At 41.7% G+C, this 25778-nt stretch overlaps 1 protein-coding gene across 2 annotated transcripts in view; it reads left to right on the forward strand.

Moving 5' to 3' along the window:
* The window catches only part of FRMD4B (FERM domain containing 4B), a 196963-nt gene that overhangs the window by 140053 nt on the left and 31132 nt on the right, over positions 1-25778 (forward strand). For both annotated transcript variants that reach the window (XR_009247327.1, XM_058678496.1), the window contains exons 8-13: positions 1829-1912; positions 4039-4104; positions 6212-6269; positions 7966-8052; positions 22640-22716; positions 24987-25125. Coding sequence is in view for 1 of the 2 variants with exons in the window: in XM_058678496.1 (XP_058534479.1) it covers positions 1829-1912; positions 4039-4104; positions 6212-6269; positions 7966-8052; positions 22640-22716; positions 24987-25125 (511 nt within the window). In the remaining variant the exon portion in view is untranslated. The remainder of the gene's footprint in view (positions 1-1828; positions 1913-4038; positions 4105-6211; positions 6270-7965; positions 8053-22639; positions 22717-24986; positions 25126-25778) is intronic.

The raw sequence follows: 25778 nt of genomic DNA on the forward strand, positions 1-25778 counted from the left end.
AGCTAGCTAATGGTAAAGGCAGGAAGAACAGTGGATGACTGCAAAACATGTTGCTAGCGAAACCCAAGGTCTTCCTCAAATCACATTAAGTGAATTGACACGTACCTCGTGAGGTCAACAATTATATAATTATAAAATACCAAAATGCTAGCTGAGAAAGGTGTGGGCTTCATGCATCTTAATAAATAAGAGTGAAAACAGGTAATACTGGCCTGCCCTATATATAGGTCCTGCCCTATATCACAGAAAATGCTCTTCAAATGAGTGCCCCAACTGTTTAAAGAGATGGCCTCTGAGAAAAGAAACATGGCCCTGTGAGGTCTAGTAGAGCCTAAAATAAGTGCCCAAGAAAGCTTCACAAAATCCTGATCAAATGGGTATTCATTCATCAAACAGCAGAATACCCAACTCTTCCACATTTTTAAAAAATGAATGTTTATTTATTTACTTGTTTGAAAGGCAGGAGAGCAGAGGGACAGGGAGAGAGATGGTAGAGAAACAGATCTTCCATTTGCTGGTTTACTCTTCAGATGGTCACAATGGCCAAGGACGCTCCAGGCTGAAGCCAGGAACCAGGAGCTCCGTCAGGGTTTCACATGAGTGCTCACTTTCCCAGGCACATTAGCAGGGAGGTAACTCAGAAGTAGGGTCAGGGCCCAGCGTGTTAGCCTGTTGGCAAGAGTCCTCGCCTTGCATGTGCTGGAATCCCAAATGGATTCTAGTTCATACCGTGGCTGCTCCACTTCCCTTCCAACTCCCTGCCTGTGGCCAGGAAAGCAGTGGAGGATGGGAGAGCCCAAAGCCTTGGGACCTTGCACCCATCTGGGAGACCCAAAAGAAGCTTCTGGCTCCTGGCTTCAGATCAGTGCAGCTCCAGCTGTTGCAACCACTTGGGGAGGGAACTTGCAGGTGGAGGTTTTTCCTCTCTGTCCTCCTCTCTCTCTGCAAATCTGATTTTTTAATAGAAAGAAACCTTAGGGAAAAAAAAAGGAAGAAGAAGAAAAAGTAGAGTCACTGGAACTTGACCAGTGTTCCTATGAGACACCAGCATTGCAAGTGGTAGTTTTACGCAACAACACAGTGCTAACCAGTCATTGTATTTCTGGGTGTGCTAAGGAAATCATAGAATCATAGTGGAATGGTCTACTGCCTTCTTATTCACTGATAGATGGCTGTTATAAGTAATTGATGAATTGATGGCCTGATTGTTTTGACAACCAATATTTCAACCAAGTGAATATGACATGGCCACCAAACACAAGCAGGAGGGGACCAATTTGTGGCAAAACAAATTTAGTTACCACATGAGCACTGGATTAAGGACTAGCTGCTGTACTTCCAGTTCAGCTCCCTGCTAAGGTAGGAAAGCAGCAACAAATGGCCCAAGCACTTGAGTCCCTGTCACCCACATAGGATGCCAGAGGAAGTTTCTGGACTCTTGCATTTTCTTCCCTCTTTCTCTGTAATGCTGCCCTTCCCAAAAAAAAATTGGTATTTTAAAAATAGATAACATTTAGGAGAATGCTATAAGGACATGGGAAAAGTATATATATAAATGTGAAGAATGCTATGTAAAATACAACATGAAAAGTGTACGATTACCATAATTAGGTCATGCAATAGATGCATGCCAAAAAATATAAACGTCAAAATATTGAGTTGAATGTCAGATCTGGAGACTGTTACCTCTTAGAATCCATACCTTATGTGTTAGCACAGCCGAATGTGCTATCACTAGTTACTATTTCACATCTCTCTCATCTTGTGACTGGATAACTGGTGCCTGACATTTGTGTCTGACACTACTGTGCTGTATTTCTTTTTGTAGTGATGAAAATGCCAGAAAAGATTTAAAGACACTGCCAGCATTTCCTACCAAAACGCTTCAGGAGCATCCGTCCCTTGCTTACTGGTAAGATAACAGATGACCATTCTCAGAGCTTCCTGTGGGAACTACATGCTTTTCAGGAAATTAGAAGAAACACAAATGAAGAAAACATTAACTTACCCATCAAATATATCAAAGTGACCATAGATAGACAGCCATCCTTTCTTTCTTACGGATTTATTTTTAATTTTGTTTATCCTTTGCTTGAAAGGTGTGGTTACAGAGAAACAGGGAGAGACAGAGTGGGACAGAATTATCTCCCATCTGCTGACTCATTCCCCAAAAGGCTACAACCACCAGAACTGAACCTGACCTAAGCCCAGGAGTCTGGAGCTTCAACTAGGTTTCCCACATGGATTGCAAGGGGACCCAAACGTTTAGGCCATCCTCCACTGTTTTTCCAGATACATTAGCAAAGAACTGGATCAAAAGTGGAGCAGCTGGGTCTCGAACCCGTACCCATATGTGATGCTGATCCTGCAGGCTTATCAAGCCGTGTCATGGCACCATACTATCAAGATGGGTTTCACTGTCATTTGTAGGGAACTGCTCTGTGGCCTTTCAAATGCACAAAATGCCTGGGAAGTATGTCTTTGGGGAGACATGCTCCATGTGTGTGCTGTCACTGTGCAAAGCAGCCTTGACCCTGTGTCATGCAGTATCAGTCTTAGAAAACGCAGGAGGTTTCCTTAAAGACTTGCAGCTTTTTCTATAGGCAGATACCATTATGCATTTAGGGTTGTTTTGTTATTTTCTCTTTTAACGAGTTCGTAGTTCCCACCTTCCAGCCCACTTTTTTTTTTTTTTAGGGCATTACTTTCTTTCACTTGAATTAAACTTTTAAATATTTTCTTCTTGATTTCAGTCTCCAAATCCCCTGGATACTTGTTGGGGAGAAAAAGCACAACTAAATAAAGATTAAAAGCAAACATTCAATATTGATAGTATTAACAATGCAGTTGAAATGTGTTTCCCAAATGCATAGTGACAGTAAGTCTTGAGGCTACATTGTAGCCTGATTTTGGAGTCCCCTAGATAAATCATTGCTATTTGATAATTTCTTACAGGGAGGAGACAGAAGAATGATTTTTAGTCATACAGATATAAAAATGTTTACTCTCTTAGATGATATTTGAGATACAATAGAAGAGTTCCTTGTCAGAAAGCAGGATGAGGTAGCTGGTGTAAAATTTGCCTGAATTCAATTTATTCTTTCCTTCCTGGCCAACACATTTTACCCCAGAATAGTAATCAAGGATTTTCTCTTAGAAGAGTGACTCCATGAGACAGAGTTTTACGCACTGTACTCAAACTCAGAGATGGTTTTAATTCTTTTTTAAAATTTATCGAGTAATTTAAAAAGGGAAATCTTTAATAATGAATGCTTCTCTTTTTTGAAGTTAAAAATTTATTCTTATTTATTGGAGAGAGAGATCCCATCTGCTGGATTTTTTTCCCCCAGGTGCTATCAATGGGCAGGACTGGGTCAAACCATAACTGGGAACTGGGAACTGGGAACTCAGTCCTGGTCTCCCATAGGATAGTAAGGAACCAGCCACTTGAGCCATCACCTGCTGCCTGCATGGATACATGTTAGCAGGAAACAACAGTTGAGAGCAGGACCAGGACCCAAACACAGGCTCTCTGATATGGAACACTGACATCTTAACCAGCATCTTAATTGCTAGCCTTAATACCCGCCCCAGACTCCCTTTTTGAACCATAGAAACAGTAGGTCATATGCTCAAGATGTCCCAACAGTGCACTCCAGATGACTTTTAATATCTTTATTTTGAATACGTCATATTTCATGTAGTTGATGCAGAAAGTATTGTTTTTTTCCATTTGAGAAACCGCCATTATTTTCCCACTTTCCAATAAGGTAAATGCGTTAAGAATACATTCATAGTCTTATGTTGTATAAATTTACAAAATAAAGTTAAAGATTATAATGGAGGTAATCAGATGTCTGAAATTCAGGAATCTTGTCCTATAGAAACAAACATTAGCCAGATTCTGTCTTCTAAACATGGTAGTGAAAGCCTCCCCGAGCAGGTTTCCAGGAACCACCCGAGCATCTGCAATGGTATCTGTGTTTCAAAAGATCATATCTTGCCATAATGCTCAGTGTTCATTTTGTTGTCTTGCAGTGAGGACAGAGTAATTGAACATTATTTGAAAATCAAAGGTCTAACTCGAGGTCAAGCTGTGGTGCAGTAAGTATCTTTCTTGGATCTCTTGGATCATGTCTTACATTGATATCACCAATTCAGATGCTTGCTAGTGTCAGACAGGTAATGGAGATGAGAACTGGAGGCCAGACGTGGGGCAGTCGAGAGTGGAAGGAATCGTGGGGAAACAAAGTTTTCATCCTGGATAGAGGCAAAGTTACTCAATATTGTCAGCTCCTCTGATACTTCCCCCAAAAAGCTGGAAAATCATACTTTTACTCTCAAATATTAGGAAGTTATCTGAAGAAAAATCTAGTATTATATGAACAAAACATAACCCTTCTAGAGAGTGTTTGATTTTTTTTTTAAAGATTTATTCATTTTATTACAGCCAGATATACAGAGAGGAGGAGAGACAGAGAGAAAGATCTTCCGTCTGATGATTCACTCCCCAAGTGATCTGCAACGGGCCGGTGCGCGCCAATCCAGTGCCGGGAACCAGGAACCTCTTCTGGGTCTCCCACACGGGTGCAGTGTCCCAAAGCTTTGGGCCGTCCTCAACTGCTTTCCCAGGCCACAAGCAGGGAGCTGGATGGGAAGTGGAGCTGCCGGGATTAGAACCGGCGCCTATATGGGATCCCGGGGCTTTCAATGCGAGGACTTTAGCCGCTAGGCCACGCCGCCGGGCCCGAGAGTGTTTGATTTTTTTAAACTGTGACTCGGGATGGAAGAAGCAGTGCTATTGCTGCTGGATGATGTGGATTTTTTGTGCTACCAAGAGCAAACCACAGAAGTATAGCAATATTGTTGTATTTCATGACTTGCAGAGCCACCACCCATTCATTATAGGCAATTCACTTCCCAGATTAAAATTTTTAACTTATAAAAACAGATCCATTTTAGGTACATTATTGCTGTAGTTATTGTAAAATAACCTCTATGGCCAAAGAAATTTCAAAAAAAACACTGAGTATAACATAGAACAAGTGAAAACTGTAACCAGGACTTAATAATCACTAAATTCAAGGTCAACATATAGATTTGCCTTACTCTCCTTGCTATTGCTCTGGTCTTTTTATCTTAATACACCTGGCAGCCTTCAAGGTAGAAGTAAGAGGTAACTGTCCTGAAGTTGAATCTTTGGCATTTTAATCGATGTGTCTATTTCCTGAGCTGAACACGAAAGACTAACAGTTTTCTAATGGGATTTAAGGTTAGATTAGTGGGCATATTACACAATACTCAGTGTTTTTGCTTATGTGCAAGGTCCTTTAACTTCTCTTGGTAACTTTCAAGTAGCTCCAAACAAAAGGCCTTGTAACTTGGTTAAAAAAAAAAAAAAAGTTCTTGCTGTGGTATCTGATTCACTTTGTTAGAATCTAGGCGTGCAGTTGAACTGCCTGACCTTGCTCATTTCTTAACCTGTTGTGGTTATTTACATGTAGGACATGCGCTTTAAAAATTTGTGAACTGTACAGTGTCCAGAGAAGTTGATCTTCAAAATGTCATTTTTAAAGAAGTTTACTTAGATGAAGCAGCACACCCAGTTCCTGGAGGCAGAGGGGAAATTCTTTCCAATGTTGTCTGCCTTGAACATGCATAGTAAATACTTGTTGAATTACAAAAGCCAATGGTGGCATCATTGCTTTAATTTTCATATTTAGGAGGGTGTATTTTTTAAGTCATGCGTACATGAAATTCAGACCCTCAAAATAAATGTTTTAAAGAGTTACAACAGATGTTTGCGATGATTTAACCTCTCCCACAATCATTAAGGATACCTTTATTTTTTGTTTATTATAAGCATGACTCAAAATTGATGGTCCTTGCTTATATCATTAGGTGGTTCCTTTCAAAATATCTATGTGATTTGAAAGTATAATACAGTATGCTTCTAAGTCATGGCAATTTTAATATGCAAAAAGTAATACTTGCTATAGCTTTTTAAAGTGGAGGTTCTGCTAGGTACTGATAACATTAGAAGAAGGCAAAACCTATTACTTTCCTAAATGGTTTATTTTCTTTCTACTTGAGTCAAAAACATTAGTGCTGCTTACAACAACAAAAAAAATATATATATATGAACTTTTTTTCAATCTCTTTTCTCAAGTGATTTTTTATTAAGGTTATAATATATACTCATTTGCCACAGGTATATGAAAATAGTGGAAGCTCTGCCAACTTACGGAGTCCATTATTATGCAGTAAAGGTAAGCACTTTACTATCACAAATGCTTTCATAATGCCTATTATGGCAATTCCAAAGCAAAATCTGCTTTTTAATTTTTTTTTTAATTTATTTGCTTCTTTGGAAAACAGTTACAGAAAGAGAGAGGAAGATGTCTTGCATCTACTGGTTGGTCCTCCAGGTAGCTGCAGTGACCATGTCCGGGCCAGGCTGAAGCCAGGAGCTTCAACTGGGTCTCCAGATGCTTGGCAGGATGCCAGACACTTGAGCCACCTTCCATTGCTTTTCTGAAGCTATTAGCAGTGGCTGAACCAGAAGAGGAGATGAACCAGAGCCCATATGGGATGCTGGTGTTGTAGGCAATGGCTTTACCTGAAATGTTACAGTGCCAACCCCACAACATCGACTTTCAAAGCTCACTTATACCAACACACATGTATTTGTAAACTGTCTTAGAATGGCAGCATTTAGAATAGGATTTTCTTAAATTTTTAGCAAATTATAAAGCACACTGGTGTTTTTTTTTTAATGTGTGCTCTGTTCATGTTTTGTCAAGCTTTTTGTTAGTCCTAAAATGTTCATATGCACTTTGCCCGGTTCAATTTTCCATTTTCCAGTTGTTCACCTTTAGGCTGCCACCAAATCTTCATTTGATAATGCCGTGTGTGTGTGTGTGTGTGTGTGTGTGTGTGTGTGTGTGTGGCTTCCAACGTTAATTTACAACTTCGTGAAGTGCTGAAGTTTTTACAGGAATGGCCACACCACTTTTCAATCAATATGTTTTGCCCTTGCTTAGTATTTTCAGAAATGTGAAGTAGGGAGAAATGTGACTAAGAAATATTATAAAATGATGAGGAATAAAGGATGGTGATAAGAAGGGAATCTAACTTAGAAGAGGAGTAATTTTATAATTGAGGAGTTCTTGAATAACTTCATGTCATGTCAGTGTTTATATCAGTAGACAATTCAGAATGATAAGGGATAACTAGTAGATATTTGCTGTAATAAGGATACCGAGTATTAAAAATATGTACCAACTTATTTAACTTCTACTGATTCTAATTTGCATATAAGTATTTGGCTCCACATAAGTTTTCCTTTTCCTGTGTCAATGAACCACACTCCTTCCATTTTCAGAAGTATGTGAAACTGATTATTCAAACATCCATATGTAATCCCAGTGTGTGCAAGGCAAGGATTTAGCCACTAGGCTATCACACTGGGCCCAAGAAGGCATTTTTGTAACAAGTTTATTTAGGTAATATTTATTTGCCAAGACAGCTTTTGCTGATGCTTGTTAAAAAAATGAAATTGGGGGCCCGAAATAATAGTTAGTGACTAAATCCTCACATTGCACTTACCAAGATCCTATATGGGTGCCAGTTCGTGTCCCACCTGTTCCACTTCCCATCCCGCTTCTATTTATGGACTGGGAAGCAGTAGAGGATGGCCCAAAGCCTTGGTACCCTGTACCCATTTTGGAGATCCAGAGGAGGCTCCTGGCTTTGGATCAGCTCAACTCTGGCCATTGTGGCCATTTGGGGAGTAAACCAGCAGATGGAAGGTTTTTCTCTCTGTCTTTTCTTCTCTCCATAGATCCAATCTGCCTTTCCAATAAAAATAAATTAATCTTTTAAAAAATGAAATTGGAAAACAGTACTTCACTTGTGGTAAACTTAACAATTGGGTATTGAATCTCATACTTTTCTGTCTTGTAGGATAAGCAAGGACTTCCTTGGTGGCTTGGAATCAGCTATAAAGGAATTGGCCAGTATGACTTACAAGACAAGGTGAAGCCACGAAAAGTAAGTGTGCATCATTTCAGAAACTGATGAGGGCTTTGGGCTATTCTGGAATGGGCCACATCACTTTAAAGGGGTACCATGATCAGTCTAGGACAAAGAACTTTAAGACACAAGTGTGAATATTTATAACTCACATATGTGCCATTTGCATGAGTCCATATCTGGTCATTTTTTCATATTTATTTTATGCATTTCATAAAATGGTGCTTTAAAAATTGGAATGAAGGGCCTGGCACGGTAGCCTAATGGCTAAAGTCCTTGCCTTGTATGCACCATATGGGCATCGGTTCTAAACCCAGCTGCTTTACTTAGCATCAACACCCTGCTTGTGGCATGGGAAAGCCCAAAACCTTGGGACCTGCACCTGTGCGAATGATATGGAAAAAGCTTTCTTCATTCCAGAAGAAGCTCCTGGTAGCTGGCTTCAGATCAGCTCAGCTCTAGTCCTTGCAGCCACTTGGGGAGTGAACCAGCAGATGGAAGATCTTTCTCTCTGTCCTTACCTCTGTAAATCTGCCTTCAAGTAAAAATAAATAAATCTTAGAAAAAAATTGAAAAAAAAAAGAAAATTATATCCAAATCATAATCCACAGTGTTGATTAAAAAGTTGTGATCTCTTAGATTTGTATTTTCTAGAGCTAAAACAAGTTAAATTATTTAGTGTTAAAAATCTCCTTATAAGTCCATTCCTCTTGGCCCAAGCAAAAGTGAACATGAGCGCCCATGTGAGAATTAAGGAGTATGGGCCTGGCGCAATAACTCAGTTGGCTAAATCCTCACTTTGCAAGTGCTGGGATCCCATGTGGGCACCAGTTCATGTCCCTGCTGCTTCTCTTCCCATTCAGCTTCTTGCTTTTGACCTCAGAAAGAAGCTGAGAATTGCCCAAACCCATGGGACCCTGCACCTGTATGCATGACCCAGAAGAAGTTCCTGGTTCCTGGCTTTGAATCAACTCAGCTTAGCCGTTGCAGCCATTGGGGAGTGAACCAGCATCTCTCCTTCCCTCTGTAAATCTGTATGGCTTTCCAATAAAAACAAATAAATCTTTGGAAAAAAAAAAAGAATTAAGGTGTACACAGGGATCACCTTCCAGCAGCCCTTGGCTTTGTTGGTGTTACAGCGACATAAAGACTGGTTCATGTTGTGGTGTGTGATGGTTGGCTTTGCCAGTCTCCCTGTGCTGTGCTGCCATCACTGGGTGTCACCAGAATGAAACAATGGTCTATAATAACAGACCTTGGTCAGGCTCCCTGTATTATCACAACCCGACATCACAGGCATAAATAGCTACCATCACTTCCCAGTTTCTCTTTCTGTAATGTGCACTGAAGAAGAAAAAAAAATTCTTCATAAATCAGTATGGATGTGTGCCTCTTCTAGTTTCAGTCACTTCCAACTTGAGTCACTGCTCAGTCTTCCTTGTGTTAAGAAAGCAAGTAAAGCTTCATTCTTCTCCCCATTTTGTGGTTGTGAAATTGAGGCAGGTAGCAGAGAAGGCTGGCCTCAGGTAAACCACAGCCCCTGCTCAAGGCTAACGTAGCTTTCCTGGATCAGACTAGTTGGGCACTAAGGCTTCTTATCAGAATTTATCAGTGAAATCAAAAGCAGTATCCTTCAACCCCCAACCACCTGCAAGAGAGATAGTGTGAGAAGTATGTCTGCAATGTTACAATTAGCGTTTTGTTTCTGTGAGCCCTGCTATCAAGGTGAGTTTCAATAAGGAATACAAGAGCAGAGATTTAGCCCAGTGGGTAAGACACCTTTGTCCCAGCTGAGGGTGCCTGGGTTTGATCCCTGACTCCATCAGCCTGCGGATGTAAGTCCTGGAAGGCAGTTGTGCTGGCTCAGGGAGTTGGAATGCTGCTACCCACATGTGAGGCGCAGGGTTGACTTTGCAGCTCCCGGCGTCAGCCCTGGGCCAGATCTGACCATTGTAGGCATTTGGGGAGTGAACCAGTGAATACAAAGTCCCTCTCTCTTTTACCTCTGCCCCACTCTCTGTTTAATCTCTAAAATGATCTAATTTCTAAAAATCAAATAAGGTAAACATGCTTAACTTCCAAGAAGAATGAGTAGTATTGTTCTTGCTTGTGCTTGACAATGTACTTATAGCATGGAATTCCTAATCGATATTTTATACCAGAATAATATATCTCTATTGTAAAAAGAAAGTTAGCAAATCAGCACACACTGCAGACATATGCCATCTGGGACAGCAAGGCTTCCTGCAGCCCTCATCCTGCTCCTTGTTAAGCACCCTAAGGACACTGACACTGGTTCAGTTAGGCTTTGTCAGCGTATATCCTAAACATCTGCAAAGAGGGAGAAATATTACCAGCTACACTATTGTATACCTTGTCGTAGCTCTCCAACTCACTTCATTTTACTCTTTTTTTTTAAATTTTATTTGTGTTTATTTGAAAAAGCAAATAGACAGGAACAAACAGAAAGTTCCCCTATCTACTAATCAACTCCCCAAATTCCTTGTTTTTTTTTAAAGATTTATTTATTTTTATTTAAAAGTCAGATATACAGAGAGGAGGAGAGACAGAGAGGAAGAATTTCCATCTGATGATTCACTCCCCAAGCGGCCGCAATGGCTGGAGCTGAGCCAATCCGAAGCCAGGAGCCAGGAGCTTCTTCTAGGTCTCCCACGCGGGTGCAGAGTCCCAAGGCCCTGGGCCGTCCTTGACTGCTTTCCCAGGCCCAAGCAGGGAGCTGGATGGGAAGTGGGGCTGCCGGGATTAGAACCAGCGCCCAAATGGGATCCCGGGCGTGCATGGCGAGGAGTTTAGCCACTACGTTATCGTGCCGGGCCCAACTCCCCAAATTCTAACAGCGACTGGGATTGGGCCAGGCTGAAGTTCCATGCCTGGGACTCAACTCCAGGTCTCCCGTGGTAGGTGATGAGGATCCAACACTTGTGCCATTGGCTCCCTCTCGGAGTGTGTTTCCGCATAAAGTCTAAATCAGGAGCAGAGCTGAGACTCATATCCTGCCATTTTAAGCTATCCCAAGATGAAATGTGGGGGTCTTAACCACTGCTCCAAATGCTCCTCTTCACTCTTTTTAAACCTTCATAATTTTCCATTACAAGGAAATATATAATATTTAATCAATTATCTTGTGATGAGTATTAAGATTATTTCTCTGTTGGGACCAGGGCATCGCAGGATGTAATAAGCAGTATCAGTCAAGGCAAATAACTAACCCATAATTTGTCAATGTTGTAAGACCAGATTATTTTCCATCATATTATTTTAAGATAGAAATATTCTTCTGTACTGAGTTTTACTTTAAGAAATTATATTAAAAATGCAACCAGTGTTTCTATTTTTCTGAATCTTGCTTATAAAAAATAATGTCTTAAATCAACTCACAAGCAATTTCTTAGCTAATGGGGCTTGATAAGCTTGAGATTCCCACAGAATATAAATGCATGTGCTAGAAGCAAGCAGGCTTTCTGCCCAGATAACCGTGAGTCAGAAATTGCACAGCAAATACTACATCTCATTTCCTCTCCTGTGCCCATGACTCAGGCCTTTCTTTACATTCACAGCTTTGCAGAGATCGGTAAATATTGCTTGACACTCATCATCATCAGCTTTGCTTGTTCATTCCAGAATCTATACAAGGATCGGAAGCTGCTGCCTTCTTCTTATTATTATTATTTTTTAATTTGCTGAGTTTTCTAATTCCAGTTTCAAGACATGCCACTCCATTCAAAAAGGTCATAAACAGATTATCCTGTGTATCATTTTCTTTCCTTCTTTCTCTACATTATTTAAGGGAGTGTCTATTTCCCTTCTTTCTTGCTCTGTTAAAATCTGACTGGAGATCTTGCTTAGGTTTATTTATTTTCTGTCCCAGACACCTTGAGCACTGAATGGGAGGGAGCCAGTTCTCCGAGTCCCTCTCCTGACCCAGTTTGTGCAGATGGAATGATGCATAATTTAAAGGCCCACGAGCACTGACATAAAAGGAGGATCATGCTTCAGCTGTTTGCATGGACCTGCACACTCAGTGCGTTTACCAGTGACAAGGCAGGAATGAAGGTCAAATTGGCAAACCCCAGCGAAGAAAAGGCTGACACAGGAGGCCCAAGACGTCCAATGTCTTGAGCCACATGCCTGCCTTATCACAATTATGTGCCCTAAAGGCAGACCAGAAGGAGGGAGCTTTACCAAGAATGAGAGCCTGGGGTGGGAAGTATTATTTGGAAAAGGACTTGTTCCAAGAACACTAGCAGAGGCCTTCTAGCTTTCCATAAAGTATCTGGGATCACCTCGGAATGTTGGGGACTCCATTTATTTTATCTCCCAGAGCACCTAGCAATTGCTCTTGATGTGTCTTACCCATAAGGCTTTTTCACCAGCCTGAGAAGCCGGAAATTGTTGAGAATCACTGTGGAACCAAGCCAAGAGCAGAACTTTAGGAAGCTTCATAGACCTTATCTGTGAAGTCTGTGTGCTGTGTGACTCAGGGCATGTTGTTCAGTCATTCTTGAAAACTGGTTTCCTCCTAGGCCTCCAACTGCTTAGTGTGGTTATAGAAGGGCTGAATGAGATTGATTCAGTACTATTCGTGATACACAGTCATCACTAGGTAACTGGTAACTATTCACTGTTTGTAGGGAGATAGTGAGAGAAATGGGAACTAGTTTTGCACCCCTGTTGCATGAGAGGGACCCCACATTCCTGCAGATTCATAGTTCCTGTCTTCCATCTAAGAGTCCACTCTCAAATCTGTTCTTTTCAGAGGCTTGAAAACCCTTCTCCCCACTTACTCTCTAGAATTTCAAAAGCATGACGTAAGTTAAGAAAGATTTAATTTTTTAAAAGATTTATTGATCTATTTGAAAGGGAAAGCAATAGAGGACAGAGAAATCTTCCATCTGCTGGTTCACTCCCCAGATTATCACAGCAGCAAAGACCGGTGCAGACTGAAGCCAGGAGTCAGGAACTCCATATCAGGCTCCCACATTAGCGACAGGGATCTAGGTACTTAAGCCATTTTCTACTGTATTCCCAGGAGCATCAATTGGAATGAGATTGTTTGCAGAGCAACTGGGACTTGAACTGGCACTCTGATATAGGATGTTGGCATTGCAGCCTATGTTATAGTATTGAGCCCCAAAGGAAAACATTTTAATTTCCAAGTTAGAATCTACAAAAATTCAGAACATAAGCATTTTTGCTTTCTGATCTCCCTATTTTTATAAACTCTTTATTGCAAGCAAGAACTCAATTCCAGATCCTTGGTGGTTTGGACTTAAAACCTGGTGAAGCTTTTCTTAAATACACATTTGTGTCCTGCTTTTGTTTATTTGAATTTCAGGTAAATCTGTCTATCCTTCACAATGAAGTGGACAGTGGATCCCTGGCTGAGTGATGCATTAGAGTAGGTCATGACTAGTGATACCCCCTCTGGCCAGTACTTCACGTGGGAAAACCAAAGCTGGTCAGAGGGAGGAAACGGGAAAATGAAAGGGAAGACTGGTAAAGAAAGCATAGTTAGACCCTAGTGGCATAAATTTGCTTCCAAGATTAGTATCTTTTACATTATGACATGCCAAAACAGGCTTGTGAGTTGTAGAGTGAGAAGGGCATTATAGAGTGAGAGATATTCTTAGCCTTCAGTTAACTGGTTTCTCTTTATAAACTAAAGTGTCTAGAGCCAGATGAATGAAAGAACAAGCACAAAAGCCTTTCTGTTTTCTTGTCTTAAAACTATAGGGATCATCTTGAGGCAATGGCGTGCTTGTTTTTCCAAACTTGGCCAACTAGCACATTTTTTTAAAGTATTTTTTCTTTATTTGAAAGGCAAAGAGATGCGTTTCTATCCACTGGCCACTCCCCCTGATGCCTGCAGAGGGTGAGGCAGGCCAAAGCCCAGGACCCAGTCTGGGGCTCCCATGTGTACCACAGGGACCTTAGTACTTGAGCTGTCATCTGCTGCCTCCCTGGGTACACATTAGCAGCAAACTGGATCGGAAAAGAGAACCAAGACTGAAACCCAGGCACTGTGATATGGGATGAAAATGGCTTAACTGCTTCACCTAATACCTGCATCCATCTTAACTAGTTGAAGAGCTTTTTTTAAATTTTTTTGAAAGGGATAGAAACAGAGATATTCCATCCACTGATTTCACTACCCTAATGTCTGCAACAGCCAGGGATGGTCAGGGCAAAGCCAGGATCCTGGATCTCCACCTGGGGCTCTCACATCGGTGGCAGGGAGACTGGTACTGGAGCCATCATCCGCTGCCCTCCAGGGTGTGCATTAGTAGGAACTGGGAATCCTGAGGGGACAGGACGAGAACCTAGCCTCTGTTGGAATAAGAAGCAGAGCAGGACTTTAATCCAGGATAATGTGGGATGTTGGTGCCCCAAGTGACATCCTAACTACTATGCCAAACACCCACCCCCGCATCTTGGCCATTTCTGAACTCTCTCTGCTCTTCTTACCACCAACATACTAGCATGGACCTCAATCAGAAACTGCTGCTAACGCTGCTTAGATTCTTTGTGAGGTTAACTGAAAGCAGAGTGCATGCTCTCTAATCACACTTTTCACATTCATACAAAATATAGTGTGGAAGGAAAATATGGATTATAAATGTCAACCGGAAACTGGTCCATCCTGTCTGTAAGGCCCTAATTAAACTTCAGCCACACCAACAATCAATGTGATTGTTAAGACCTTCTGTAGAGTCAGTGGGAGGAGAACTAATTCTGCTGCAGAGATTTGAAGAACCAGTTCTACACTCCTGAATACCAGCTGGCTGACCGGGAGCTGTCACTCAACCTTTCAGCATCTGTCAAAGTCAAATGATTCTGCCTATTCTTCCTGCCTAACAGGGAACTCTTTGCTGAATAGATATTTTCCCCATCTCACCATATTCTAATCTGTAGAAAGCAAACTGGAAAGTGTGGTATTCCTGTTAAAGTCCTGGCAGTTCTTCTAAGGTGAGGAAGCTTCAGAAATTTGGTTGGATATTAGTGATGAAGATGGAAAGAATGAGTCCAGAGCAAGCATCTTTATCATTCACAAAGTCATGAAGTACAATTGCAAAGGAAACTGGGAAATCTTGTCTCCAGGCAGGTGGTCTTGGGCAGAGCTCTAACTCGAAGTGTCCTGTCACGGAAAGGAAAAAAGAGACTCTGGGGGGTAAATAGTTTCTGTTACATTTATTTCCTTTATAGTCTTTTAGGGAGGTGGTTTGTGAGAAACACATAAGCAAAGAAAGGCATAATTATAAACTTGGGATCACCCGATGGGAACAAAGATGATAAAGGGACAGTAGGATAAGAGACAGTAGGATAAGCTCAGAGAAGGCTTCCCTGAGAATGGTGACATTTAAGTTGCTTGATAGTCAGAGACCAAGACACATCAATGAGAAGGAGTTGAGCACATCAAGAAAACTTGGGAGAATAGCACCTCAGCCAGAACCAAAAGAGCAAGAGACTTCCCATGGAAGGTATTATAAGGAGAGGAAGAAATGATAGGCAAAACCATTGGATACCTATTATTTGTTTTGTTACTTTAAATGTCTAGGCATGTCCCAAGTGGCTGAATTGTTGCCACATGAAAAAAAAAATGGAAGGTAGCTCTTAAGTGGGATTGACTAGTCTGAATGCAGACAAATGTAATTAGCACCGTGAAAAGTAGTTCTGCGGAGAAGCATACACAGTAAAGATTTCTTTATTATATACTGTGACCCATGATTGACCAGTTAGGAATTTTTGGAGGTGTTAGCAGGGTTTCAGTGACATAGCAACAGTTGTCAAATCCATTTGTCCTTGCAGATTTCTCTAACAACAGAGTGTAACATATATGATTTTTATGTTTTTCCAAAGACATGTATTTTGAGTGAACTCAATACATAGGTACAGAGGCCCTGAGCTAATACTGTATCTTCATCTCTGGAGAAAAACTCAGTCTTTCTCTTCGAGTACCTGACAGCCCATCTGGAAAGGAAGAATGGATTCAGAATTAGGCATTCTATCCAGCTACAAACATTCAAACAGCCACACAGCTGCCTACAAGCATCAAGTCAGCCTTGGTTATATCTAATGCAATGAACTCTAAAGCAAGTGTTAACAGGAAGTCTGACTCAGCCCTGTGAGGTTAGGCACTCGGCCGCAGAGGAAACTTGGGTGAGGTGACAGACTCTTAGAAGGTCGTATTTTTATAGTATGCATTTTCCAGGGTATCTTCATCTATGCTTTTCTGAAAACCCTCAAAATGTTATGCCCCTTTCACTTTAGATGTGATGTTTCATGCGATGGTTTTGAAATCACCTCTAACACAAAGCGATTTTGTGTACCTTTTGAGTGTGCTGCGAAAATGTAGTTGGCACAACTGACACTTAACAAAGCCTCTTCTAGTCTGATTAGTTGCTGTAACATTTGCATGTAGAAGGCAATCTCATTATTTGTTTCTACAGGCATTACCTAGTGGAAAGAACAGAACTGTAGAATTTATTGTTGAAGATCTCCTTCATCAGTACATTCTACTTACCTAAACTTGATTGTGTCACCAGATATTCTACAAATAGCCTTCTCAATCTCTACACTACTAACATGTGAAGTTGGACTGTTGAGTCATGTGAGTGGCGTTATGTCCTGTGTATGCCTTGTGGAATGTTCAGAAGCAGCTATTGCCCCCAACTGCCACACACAAGGTCTCCCTCCCCTCCAGTGGAGTAACCAAAACTGTCTTTAGATGGCATCACATTCCCTGGGGGTTGGGAGCTGGGAAGGGTGGGGAGTGGTGTCAAATCATCACAGAGTAAGAACTGCTGGGCTAAGTTAAATGAAAGGGAATCAAAATGCTAACCCACAAATGGTGCCATAATTGCGCCTTTCTTTTTTTTTTCTTTACCAGAGACATAATTAAATGTTATTCTTTTGTTGTTGTTGAAAATGTAGCCTGTGCCCACCACCAACTCTTCCTAGTTGAAAAGGGCAAAGGTATATGCTGGGATTTGTGGAATCTGGCTATGCCTGTGTGTGGATGCCATGCCCACTCCTGTTAAGCTGCATGGCCTTGGTCCATCCTGTGCCTCAGTTTTCTCCTCTACAAAATGGGGCCAAAACATAGAGCCTCCTCATCTGGTGCTTGGGAAGACTCATGTAAGATGATGCATGTGATGTCTTGATGCTTCACTTGGCACCTGAGCACTCTCATGTTGTCAGCTGGCACCACTGGTATTGGCTGCATCATATATGATGGTCATTCCCACCAGTCTGTGTCTTCCTTGAGGACCAACTTCATCTTAGCCACATCAATTTGATGGACAGATGACTGGCTGGCTGGAAAGAAAGCAGGTCAAGTGGGTTTTAAAAACCCATATAATCCTGCAAAATTATTTTCGTTTCACTCCAGAAGGTATCAAGACTAAGTTCATCTGGTGTAACACAGACTAAATCAATAACTCAATGATTTTTGTTTCGCTTCAGGAGATCACCCTGTATGAGTCATTATTTGATGTACAGTCATGTATTTCAGCTATAACTCCCCAGATTTAGTCATTTCCAGGTGAATTCAGTTAAATGATTAACCTGCAATGAACCTTGGCTGTTAAAAGCCAAGCCTCTTGTGACATCTTTCCTATCCTCCTGTCCTTGCCTAGGGTTAAACCTTTAGATAGCACTCACTTTCAGTTTGTCAAGCTTAAGAAAGACAGTTGGATCCTTTTTCTCTCAGGCTTTCCCTCGACTTTCATGCCCTCCCCACCCCCACCACCAGATCTCTCCTGCCTGAGGCACTTGCACACAGCTCAGCATTTTTGTACACGCCAGGGCACATTCCTTCTTGCCTGGGTATCCAACCAGGAGGGAGCTTGCTGCTCTTGGACTGCCTGTGGGACGTACTCGTAACCCACCCCTCCTTCCTCATTGTGACCTCCATGATACAGGAACAGTGGGCAGATTTCCTACCTCTAGGGTGTATCAAGAAGCTGCTATGGAATCAACAGAACCTGAAACTCACAAAATCAGGGGCCCGAATGACACAGAAATGTCAACAGAATAACTCAACTGTTTCTCGTCAATGGAAAAACAGATGTGGGATCCAGATAACTGTGTCTAGTTCCATATCTGCTAGTAAGTGGTTGTGCTCTATCGGATAAAATTAGACTAGTGGACCTGAGAGTCCTTCCTAGTACAACGTGCCTTATCGCTTACTATGTTTGTCTGAGCCAGGCACAGGGCTAATTGTTTCATGAATGTAATCTCACTTCTCTTTCCAACAACCCTTTACAGTAGGCAATGATACTCCCATTTTACAGATGGTATACCTACAAAGCAGTAGAGCCAGGTGCCATCCAAGACCAACTGGCTTGATTCAGCCGGTTAGTATAGACCTCACAGGATAGGAGACCTGCTTATTATTCAACAACAATAATAGAACATCACCCAAAACAGGTACTGAAGAAATTTTGGGGTTTTTTGTTTGTTTGTTTGTTTTTTGGTTTTTGGTTGAAAAGGTCTCCTGAAAGCTCTTTAACTTCTCTGCATTGTCTTTTTTTTTTTTCTCTCCCCAGCAATTGGACAGTAGCCTCAGATATTTAGGAACCCTTGTAATAGTGGGCTGGGGAGCAGGAAGAGACCATTTCTCCTAATTTTATGTCTATAAAAGTAGGATCTCACTAACCATTGACTACAAGTTTCAACAAGGTGACGTAAACATTCAGCACATTGACCGTATGAAGCGTAAGAATAGCAGATTATTCAAAAGCACCCAGCTTGCTTAACATCTAAAGATGAAGGAAATATCCTGTGGTTGCAATATTTTATACAGATTCACTTTCACGATAGGACTTGATTTCGCCATAGTGTCTCATGACACTTTTTTTTTTAAAGACAGGATAATTAATGACCTCCAGACAACCTCTCTTCCTATTGTAGTTTCTTGGTAATCATTTTGTTCCCCTTCATTTTCTATCTTATCTATTATTTGTTTTGCCAGTCTCAACATAATCCAAGATTGCTATCTGCAATCTACTTTTGTCTGCAAAGGGCACAACTAATCTTTATAGAATGGAAAGAAATAGAGAAGACCTACTTTATATACTTAAGTCTTCCCTTACACTATTTCCCATTGATTATTACCTGCATAAATTCTAAAAACAGTTTCAAACTGATCGTTTCTAGTCAATGGCACATAGGCAGTGTATAGTGCGTCCTAATTAATGGTTATGCTCTTGTATAATAAACAGACTTCATTTTCTTAATTTTGGGTCACAAGGCAAATAAAACACCTTTTTGTTTCTTTTTAATTTCTTCAAGTATGGTCATCTTGGCTTGGTGAAATTTTTTTTTTAAATATGAGATTTGAATTAGTGTTTATATACTTACATCCATATCTGTCACGTATGATATAGTGCTACTGTATAAGATTCCATGCTCTATAAAAACCCTACTCTACACAGATATTAGGATATGTGACACATGCTTTGTTTCATTCTACTGTTTCTTTTTTCAGTTTTGAGAGTGGGCCATTTGTGAAATGCAGAGCCCCTAACAAGTCACGTAACTGTGTGAACTGATGGAAAATGGGACCATTTTCACCTCAGCTCCTGTGCCATTTTTAGAACTTCATATTGATGTTCTGAATCCAAAGGCACAAAAGTAATTTTAAAATTGCAATGGAAAATTGATTTCAGAAATTTCAACACAACACTAGCTTTACAGCTATCTGCCAGCTAGTTCAAGTGCCACTACAATTTGTAAGTATTTTCCTGGGACCAGCATAACGCTGTAACTGGCTGATCCTTTGCTTACAGGCGCCAGCATTCCATGTTGGTGCTGGCTTGTGCGCTGGCTGCTCCACTGCCCCTCCAGATCCCTGCTTATGGCCTGGGAAGGTAGTTGAGGATGGCCCAAAGCCTTGGGATTCTGCACTCATGTGGGAGACTTGAAGAAAGCTCCTTGCTCTTGGCTTCGGATCAGCTCAGCTCAGTTGTCATGGCTATTTGGGGAGTGAACCAGTGGATGGAAGATCTTTCTCTCCGTCTCTCTCTATAAATCTCCCTTTCCAATGAAGATGAATAAAACTTAATAATAATAATTGTTACTATTTTTCTAGCAATTGCAGACATTCATAAGAATCGTCATGATAATAATATATGAAATCTCTACAGAGTATCCCAAATGGTTGGGAGGTAGAAAATTCACTCTTTATAAAACAGACTGACTTAAGTTCATTTTACATAAATTGTCCGACTATAATAACTGAATAGAGGAGTACAAGAATATGATCATACCTGCAAGTCCACTTAAATTGACCACTTCTAATGTTTTGTCCTATTAACATCATATTGTTTTTATTAATGGAGGAAGAGATCACTGGGAATGTCAACATTTTCTATACTACTCAACTCTCCCACATTCCTACATTCTACTATTTATGAATCAAGTTCATGTTTTTCCAATCCACTTCTGTTCTATCACAGGCCCATACAGGGAATGACATTTTGCATAAAGTTTTGAATTTTGAAGAAGTCCAGTGAGGAGATAAATGGTTCCCTTTTATATTTAAAAGCCCTGTCTCGTTCCCTGCTGTAAGCCGTTTTGCAAAAACAGTTGCCACCTAATTATTTCCGATTCTCAGAATGAGCCTAAGCCACTCACCTTCTAAGTAGGGTGTTTTTTTTTTTTTTTTTTTTTGTGGGCAGGGAGCAGCCTGTTTGCTCTCTCTGCCCAGGGAGGTGCAGAACGGAGTCAAAAGCACTAGAATTTCACATTTGTAAGTGATAAGAGTGGGAGGCGGTGGCTTTGGGAGATCGTGTTTCAAGTCCAGCCCCGGGTTTTGTGTGCGTGTGGGAATGGCCGAGAAGGAAAACAGAGCTGTGCGTCCCACTGCTGCATTGTAGCTCTTCCTGTCCAACCTGTTCAGGTCCAGGGTGAGTAAACCCCAGGCAGCAGTGGTTCCCTTACAACCGCCGCAGGACAAATTCCTGCCTGGGCTCAAAAGCAGCTTTACTTACTTCCCAGGAAGTATCACCGGATCGCAAATTACCCCCCATTTTAGAAGGCGCTCTCTCTCCCCTGGGAAAATCTCCCGGCTAAGAAGCAAGTGAGCAACCCGTAGTCGCCCTCCTCCCCCTACCGGGAGGAAGGAGCTGAGTTGGGGAGGTGTCACTCCCAGAGTTGCTGATGTCAGTGGCGGATCAGTCGTGGGAGGCTCGGTTTGTGAAACCGAGGTCCACCTAGGTGGTGTCTGACGAAACTCGCTTCAGAGCGCACCGGTGTCACCGCCGCCGCCGTCGGGGAGGGGGAAGGCAGTGGAGAGAATGCCGCGGCAACCCGCTTCTGCCCCGTCTGGGGAGCCTCTTGGATTTAAAGTGAAAGCCTCACGTCTACGGACTTTGTAGGAGATCCGGTATGTGTCTTTGTGCTTTTGCTGATTCCTCTTGGACTCTGGCTGCGTGTTCTGAGCGCAGACACTGCCTGCCCAGGAAGTGCTGGGCTCTCTGGGGGTGCCTAAGTCTTGCCTTCTGCTGGGTCTTGGGAACGGGGGCGAGAAAGAGGTGGAGGGGCAGCCCAAGGTTTGTCCCACCTGCCCACACAGGACTTTGCAGCTCTTACTGTCCCTTCCCGTGAGGTTTACCTGTCTGTGAGAAGTCAGCGTTGCTGTACTCTGGGAAATGGTTTTGCTGGTACCAGTTTGCTGAGAGGGTCTTGTTGTTGAGACAACTTAAAAAACTCTCTTGTGAAGATCTTTGAACATTTTTTTTAATGCCATTGAAATCTCTCCATGGAACAGAGTCTTGGTGCTGGTGAAGGCTCGGCGCAAGGTGTAATGTCCGCTTGGGAAATGAGCCCAGAAAACACACCAAGGCATATCGGGTTCTCTGAACGGGCTACTTCTTACCATATTATTTGCTTCTCAGGTGCACATTTCTGTTTCTCCTAAACTACTGACAGAAAACACCACCCACAACACTAAATTGATTGTCAGCCCTGGGAATACAGAGAATTGTTGATTGACACAAACCTCTAGGTTTACAACTCAGAAACCTAGAGGCAGGCTCAGCATCCACTCCTGCTGTCACCCCTGCCCCCAAGTCCTGTTCGGTTGCAGGGGCATTTAGGGGAACTTTCCGAAGTAGGAAATGTTAGTAGGAAGGATCACCCCTTCTGGTGGTGGTGGTGGTGGGGGTTGTCCGTGTTACTTTCACTTTGCATTCTTTTGAAATGTAATTGCTTATCTTGCTTTTGAATGCTTTTCCATTTAAATATGAAAAGAACAACTGTGAGCTCAGGGCTAGTGCTTTCCGGAACCTGTGCTGCTTTCCTTACCGTGTGGTTGAGTCAGAGGAAAAAGCCAGTACCCCCACGGATGCTTGGTTTTATTGTTCAGCAAAGATTTACTGGGGAGGTGGCGCTTAACAGTTAAAGCCGCTGTCAAAAAAACTAAAATGGTTTTAGGTTACACTCTGTACAGCCAACTGAGTCACCCATAGATGTGTCCTCTACTGGTGTTATCTTTTTATGAACTTCACTACTTGCTAATCCATCTTAGCAGAAATAAAAATAATGAAAGGTGTGTGATTTCTCTGTTTTCTTAATCTTCTAGTTATTCCAGTGGAAACAGCTGGAGAACTTGTATTTCCGTGAGAAAAAGTTTGCTGTTGAAGTTCACGACCCACGAAGGTGAGAACAGACTGAAGTCACCTAGTCACTGTGATGAATACTGCCTTGAGTATTGATGTCCAGGTCTTTGCGTCTCTTTCGATTATCCAAGTGTATCCTGCAAGTTTGCAGAGAGATAGAATTAAAGAGTAATTTTATTTTAGTGCAAGGGAATCTTGAAATTCACACATAGTTTTTTCTTTTTTTTTTTTTTTTAAGATTTATTTATTTTTATCGGAAAGGCAGATAGATACACAGAGAGGAGGAGAGACAGAGAGGAAGATCTTCTGTCCAATGATTCACTCCCCGAGTGACTGCCACAGGCGGAGCTGCGCTGATGGGAAACCAAGAGTCAGGAACTTCTTCCAGGTCTCCCACGCAGGTGCAGGATCCCAAGTCTTTGGGCTATGCTCCACTGTTTTCCCAGGCCGCAAGCACGGAGCTAGATGGGAAGCGCTGGCCACTGGAATTAGAACTGGCTGGCGCCCACATGGGATCCTGGTGCATTCAAGGCGAGGACTTTAGCCATTAGGCTACCATGCTGGGTCCCATAATTTTTTTCATAGTAAGCATTTTCCGTGAACTTTTCCAAAATGATGGGCCATTTTACGCTCATTTCCACTTGCATTATATGTGTTTCCAGCTTCTTCTTGCTAATATTTGACATCTTTAGTTTGGGGTGTATGGATATTTGTCTTTTATAATCGGCCTGCTAAGTGGTATCTTCCTTTTTTCTTTTTTAAAGATTTATTTAACTATTTGAAATGCAGAATTAGAGAGAAAGACACACACACACACACACACACACACACACACACAAATTCAGATCTTCCATCTGCTGGTGCACTTCCCAAATGACTACAGCAGCCAGAGCTGGGCTGGACTGGGCTGAAGACAGAAGCCAGGATCTTCCTCTAGATCTCTCACATGAGTGCAGGGGCCCAAGCACCTTGGTCTAACTCAGATACATTAGCATGGACCCAAATTGGAGCTCATACGGGATGCTGGTGCCACAGAATCTTCATCTACCGTACCACAGCGTTTTAATATGCATTTCCCTCATGACTAATGATGGTTGAGCTATTTATTATTATTTATTTATTTGAAAGAGAGAGAGACAGACAACTGGTTCACTACTAATGTGCCTTTAACAGTTGAGACTGCGCCAAGCAAAAGCTCAGAGCCCAGAACTCACATAGGACCCCATTACTTGGGTTATCACTCACTGCCTCCCTTGGTACCCATTAGCAGAAAGCAAGAATCAGGAGCTTGACCTTAGTTAGGGTCCCCAATGTAATATGTATAAGGTACCCCAATATAATATGTCTAATGCCTAACCTCGCTTAGCATCATTTTATGGGCTTATTGGCCATCTGTGTCATTTCTATCCAAATCCTTTGCTCATTTTCATTTGTTCTTCCTTATTAAGCAAACTAGAGTTGACAAGTTTGTTAAAGTGACTTGAGGTCAGTATGTAGGTTCCTTGAGCTCTTTTTTTTTTATTTTTTTTAAAGATTTATTTTATTTTTATTACAAAGTCAGATACACTGAGAGGAGGAGAGACAGAGAGGAAGTAGAGCTGCTGGGATTAGAACCAGTGGCCATATGGGATCAAGGCAAGGACCTTAGCCACTAGGCCACGCTGCCGAGCCCCCTCCTTGAGCTCTTAAGAGAAATTCTTAGTTCCTTTTTACACTGTCCCAAGAGAATGCTTTTTGGTGTTTGGAAGTCAGAGGGATGGAAGGAAGCACTGTAACAAAAAGTTGACCCTAAGAGATAAGGCAGATTCCTGCCATGAACATTTGTAACCTCTTTCTCCTTCCCCCACAGGAACAGGCACACAGGATCTGCCTCCATCCTTCTCTTGTCTCTCGCCCCACCTCCATCCCCACCCCGCTTTTTTCTTTTGATGTTTTCAGCCAACATAACTGTGCTCATCCTCTGATGATGCTAGGACTGGCTGAATCTCTTAATCTGTCATTTATTCTCTACCATTTGTGATGGTTGCATAACCTGTGATTTCAAAGGAAATGTTTTTGTGTGGTTTATTGAGTACGTGCATGTGTTTCATCAGTGTGCTAGCTGACATGGAAAGGATTACCTAGGTCTGATAAGATTTATCATAAATGGAGAAAATCCGAAACTGGGACGCCCCATCAGCCTAAGATAATGCAGCAGAGAGACAATTAAGAAGGATGCTGACAATCCCCATTGCTCGCAGAATATAAGGATATTCTGGGCTCATGCTGGGACAGAGGCAAATAACGTAATTGCTGTCCTTAATCTTTCAGAATTTCAGTGTCAAGAAGGACCTTTGGGCAAAGTGGCCTCTTCGTGCAGACGTGGTATGCAAGCTCTTCTCTCATCAAGTCCATCTGGGTAATGGCAATTAGTCAGCATCAATTTTACCTGGACCGTAAGCAAAGTAAAGTAAGTAAAAAGTGTTCTATAGGGACAGACTCATCTTTCTTTGGCTTTCTGTTCAGATTATAAGCTTTCTCACAGAACGGTCAAGCATATACATTTTTGTGCTTAGGGATGTTTGTTTTCTCTTTTAACCTTACTACCAGCTGTTTTATTGTTTTGCACATGTGAAAAATTGGCAGTAAATAAGCTGAAACTGAAGTTGTAAGATTGGCCAACTTTTTGACTAGGTGCATGGGTGACATTTTAAAGTTAGTGACTGAGATAGGCATTTTTTGCAGCAAAGAAGAAGCTGCTGGTGTTGAATACAGCTCATATCAGAGTCTATATTTGGCATTCCAGCTCCCCATCCAAGAGAGCAAATGATGGGCTGAATTGCTGAGTTTCTGCCACCTACATGCAACACCTGTGTTGGGCCTTGGTTTCTGGCCTAACTCTGCTGTTGGAGGAATTTGGGCAGTGAAATATCAGATGGAAGATGACTCTCTGTCTCTCAGCCTTTCAGATAAAACCAATAATTAAAGGAAATGTTTTTATATTAAATTAGTGCATGAATCATCACAAAAGATGATTGTGTAAAATTATTGAAACATTTCATCTGGAAAGCTTAAGTCTTTCTTGTATTTACCAAACAGTATCAGTTTAATAATCAAAGAATT

Source organism: Ochotona princeps, chromosome 21 (assembly GCF_030435755.1).
Source record: "Ochotona princeps isolate mOchPri1 chromosome 21, mOchPri1.hap1, whole genome shotgun sequence".
NCBI classification, from domain to species: Eukaryota; Metazoa; Chordata; class Mammalia; order Lagomorpha; family Ochotonidae; genus Ochotona; species Ochotona princeps.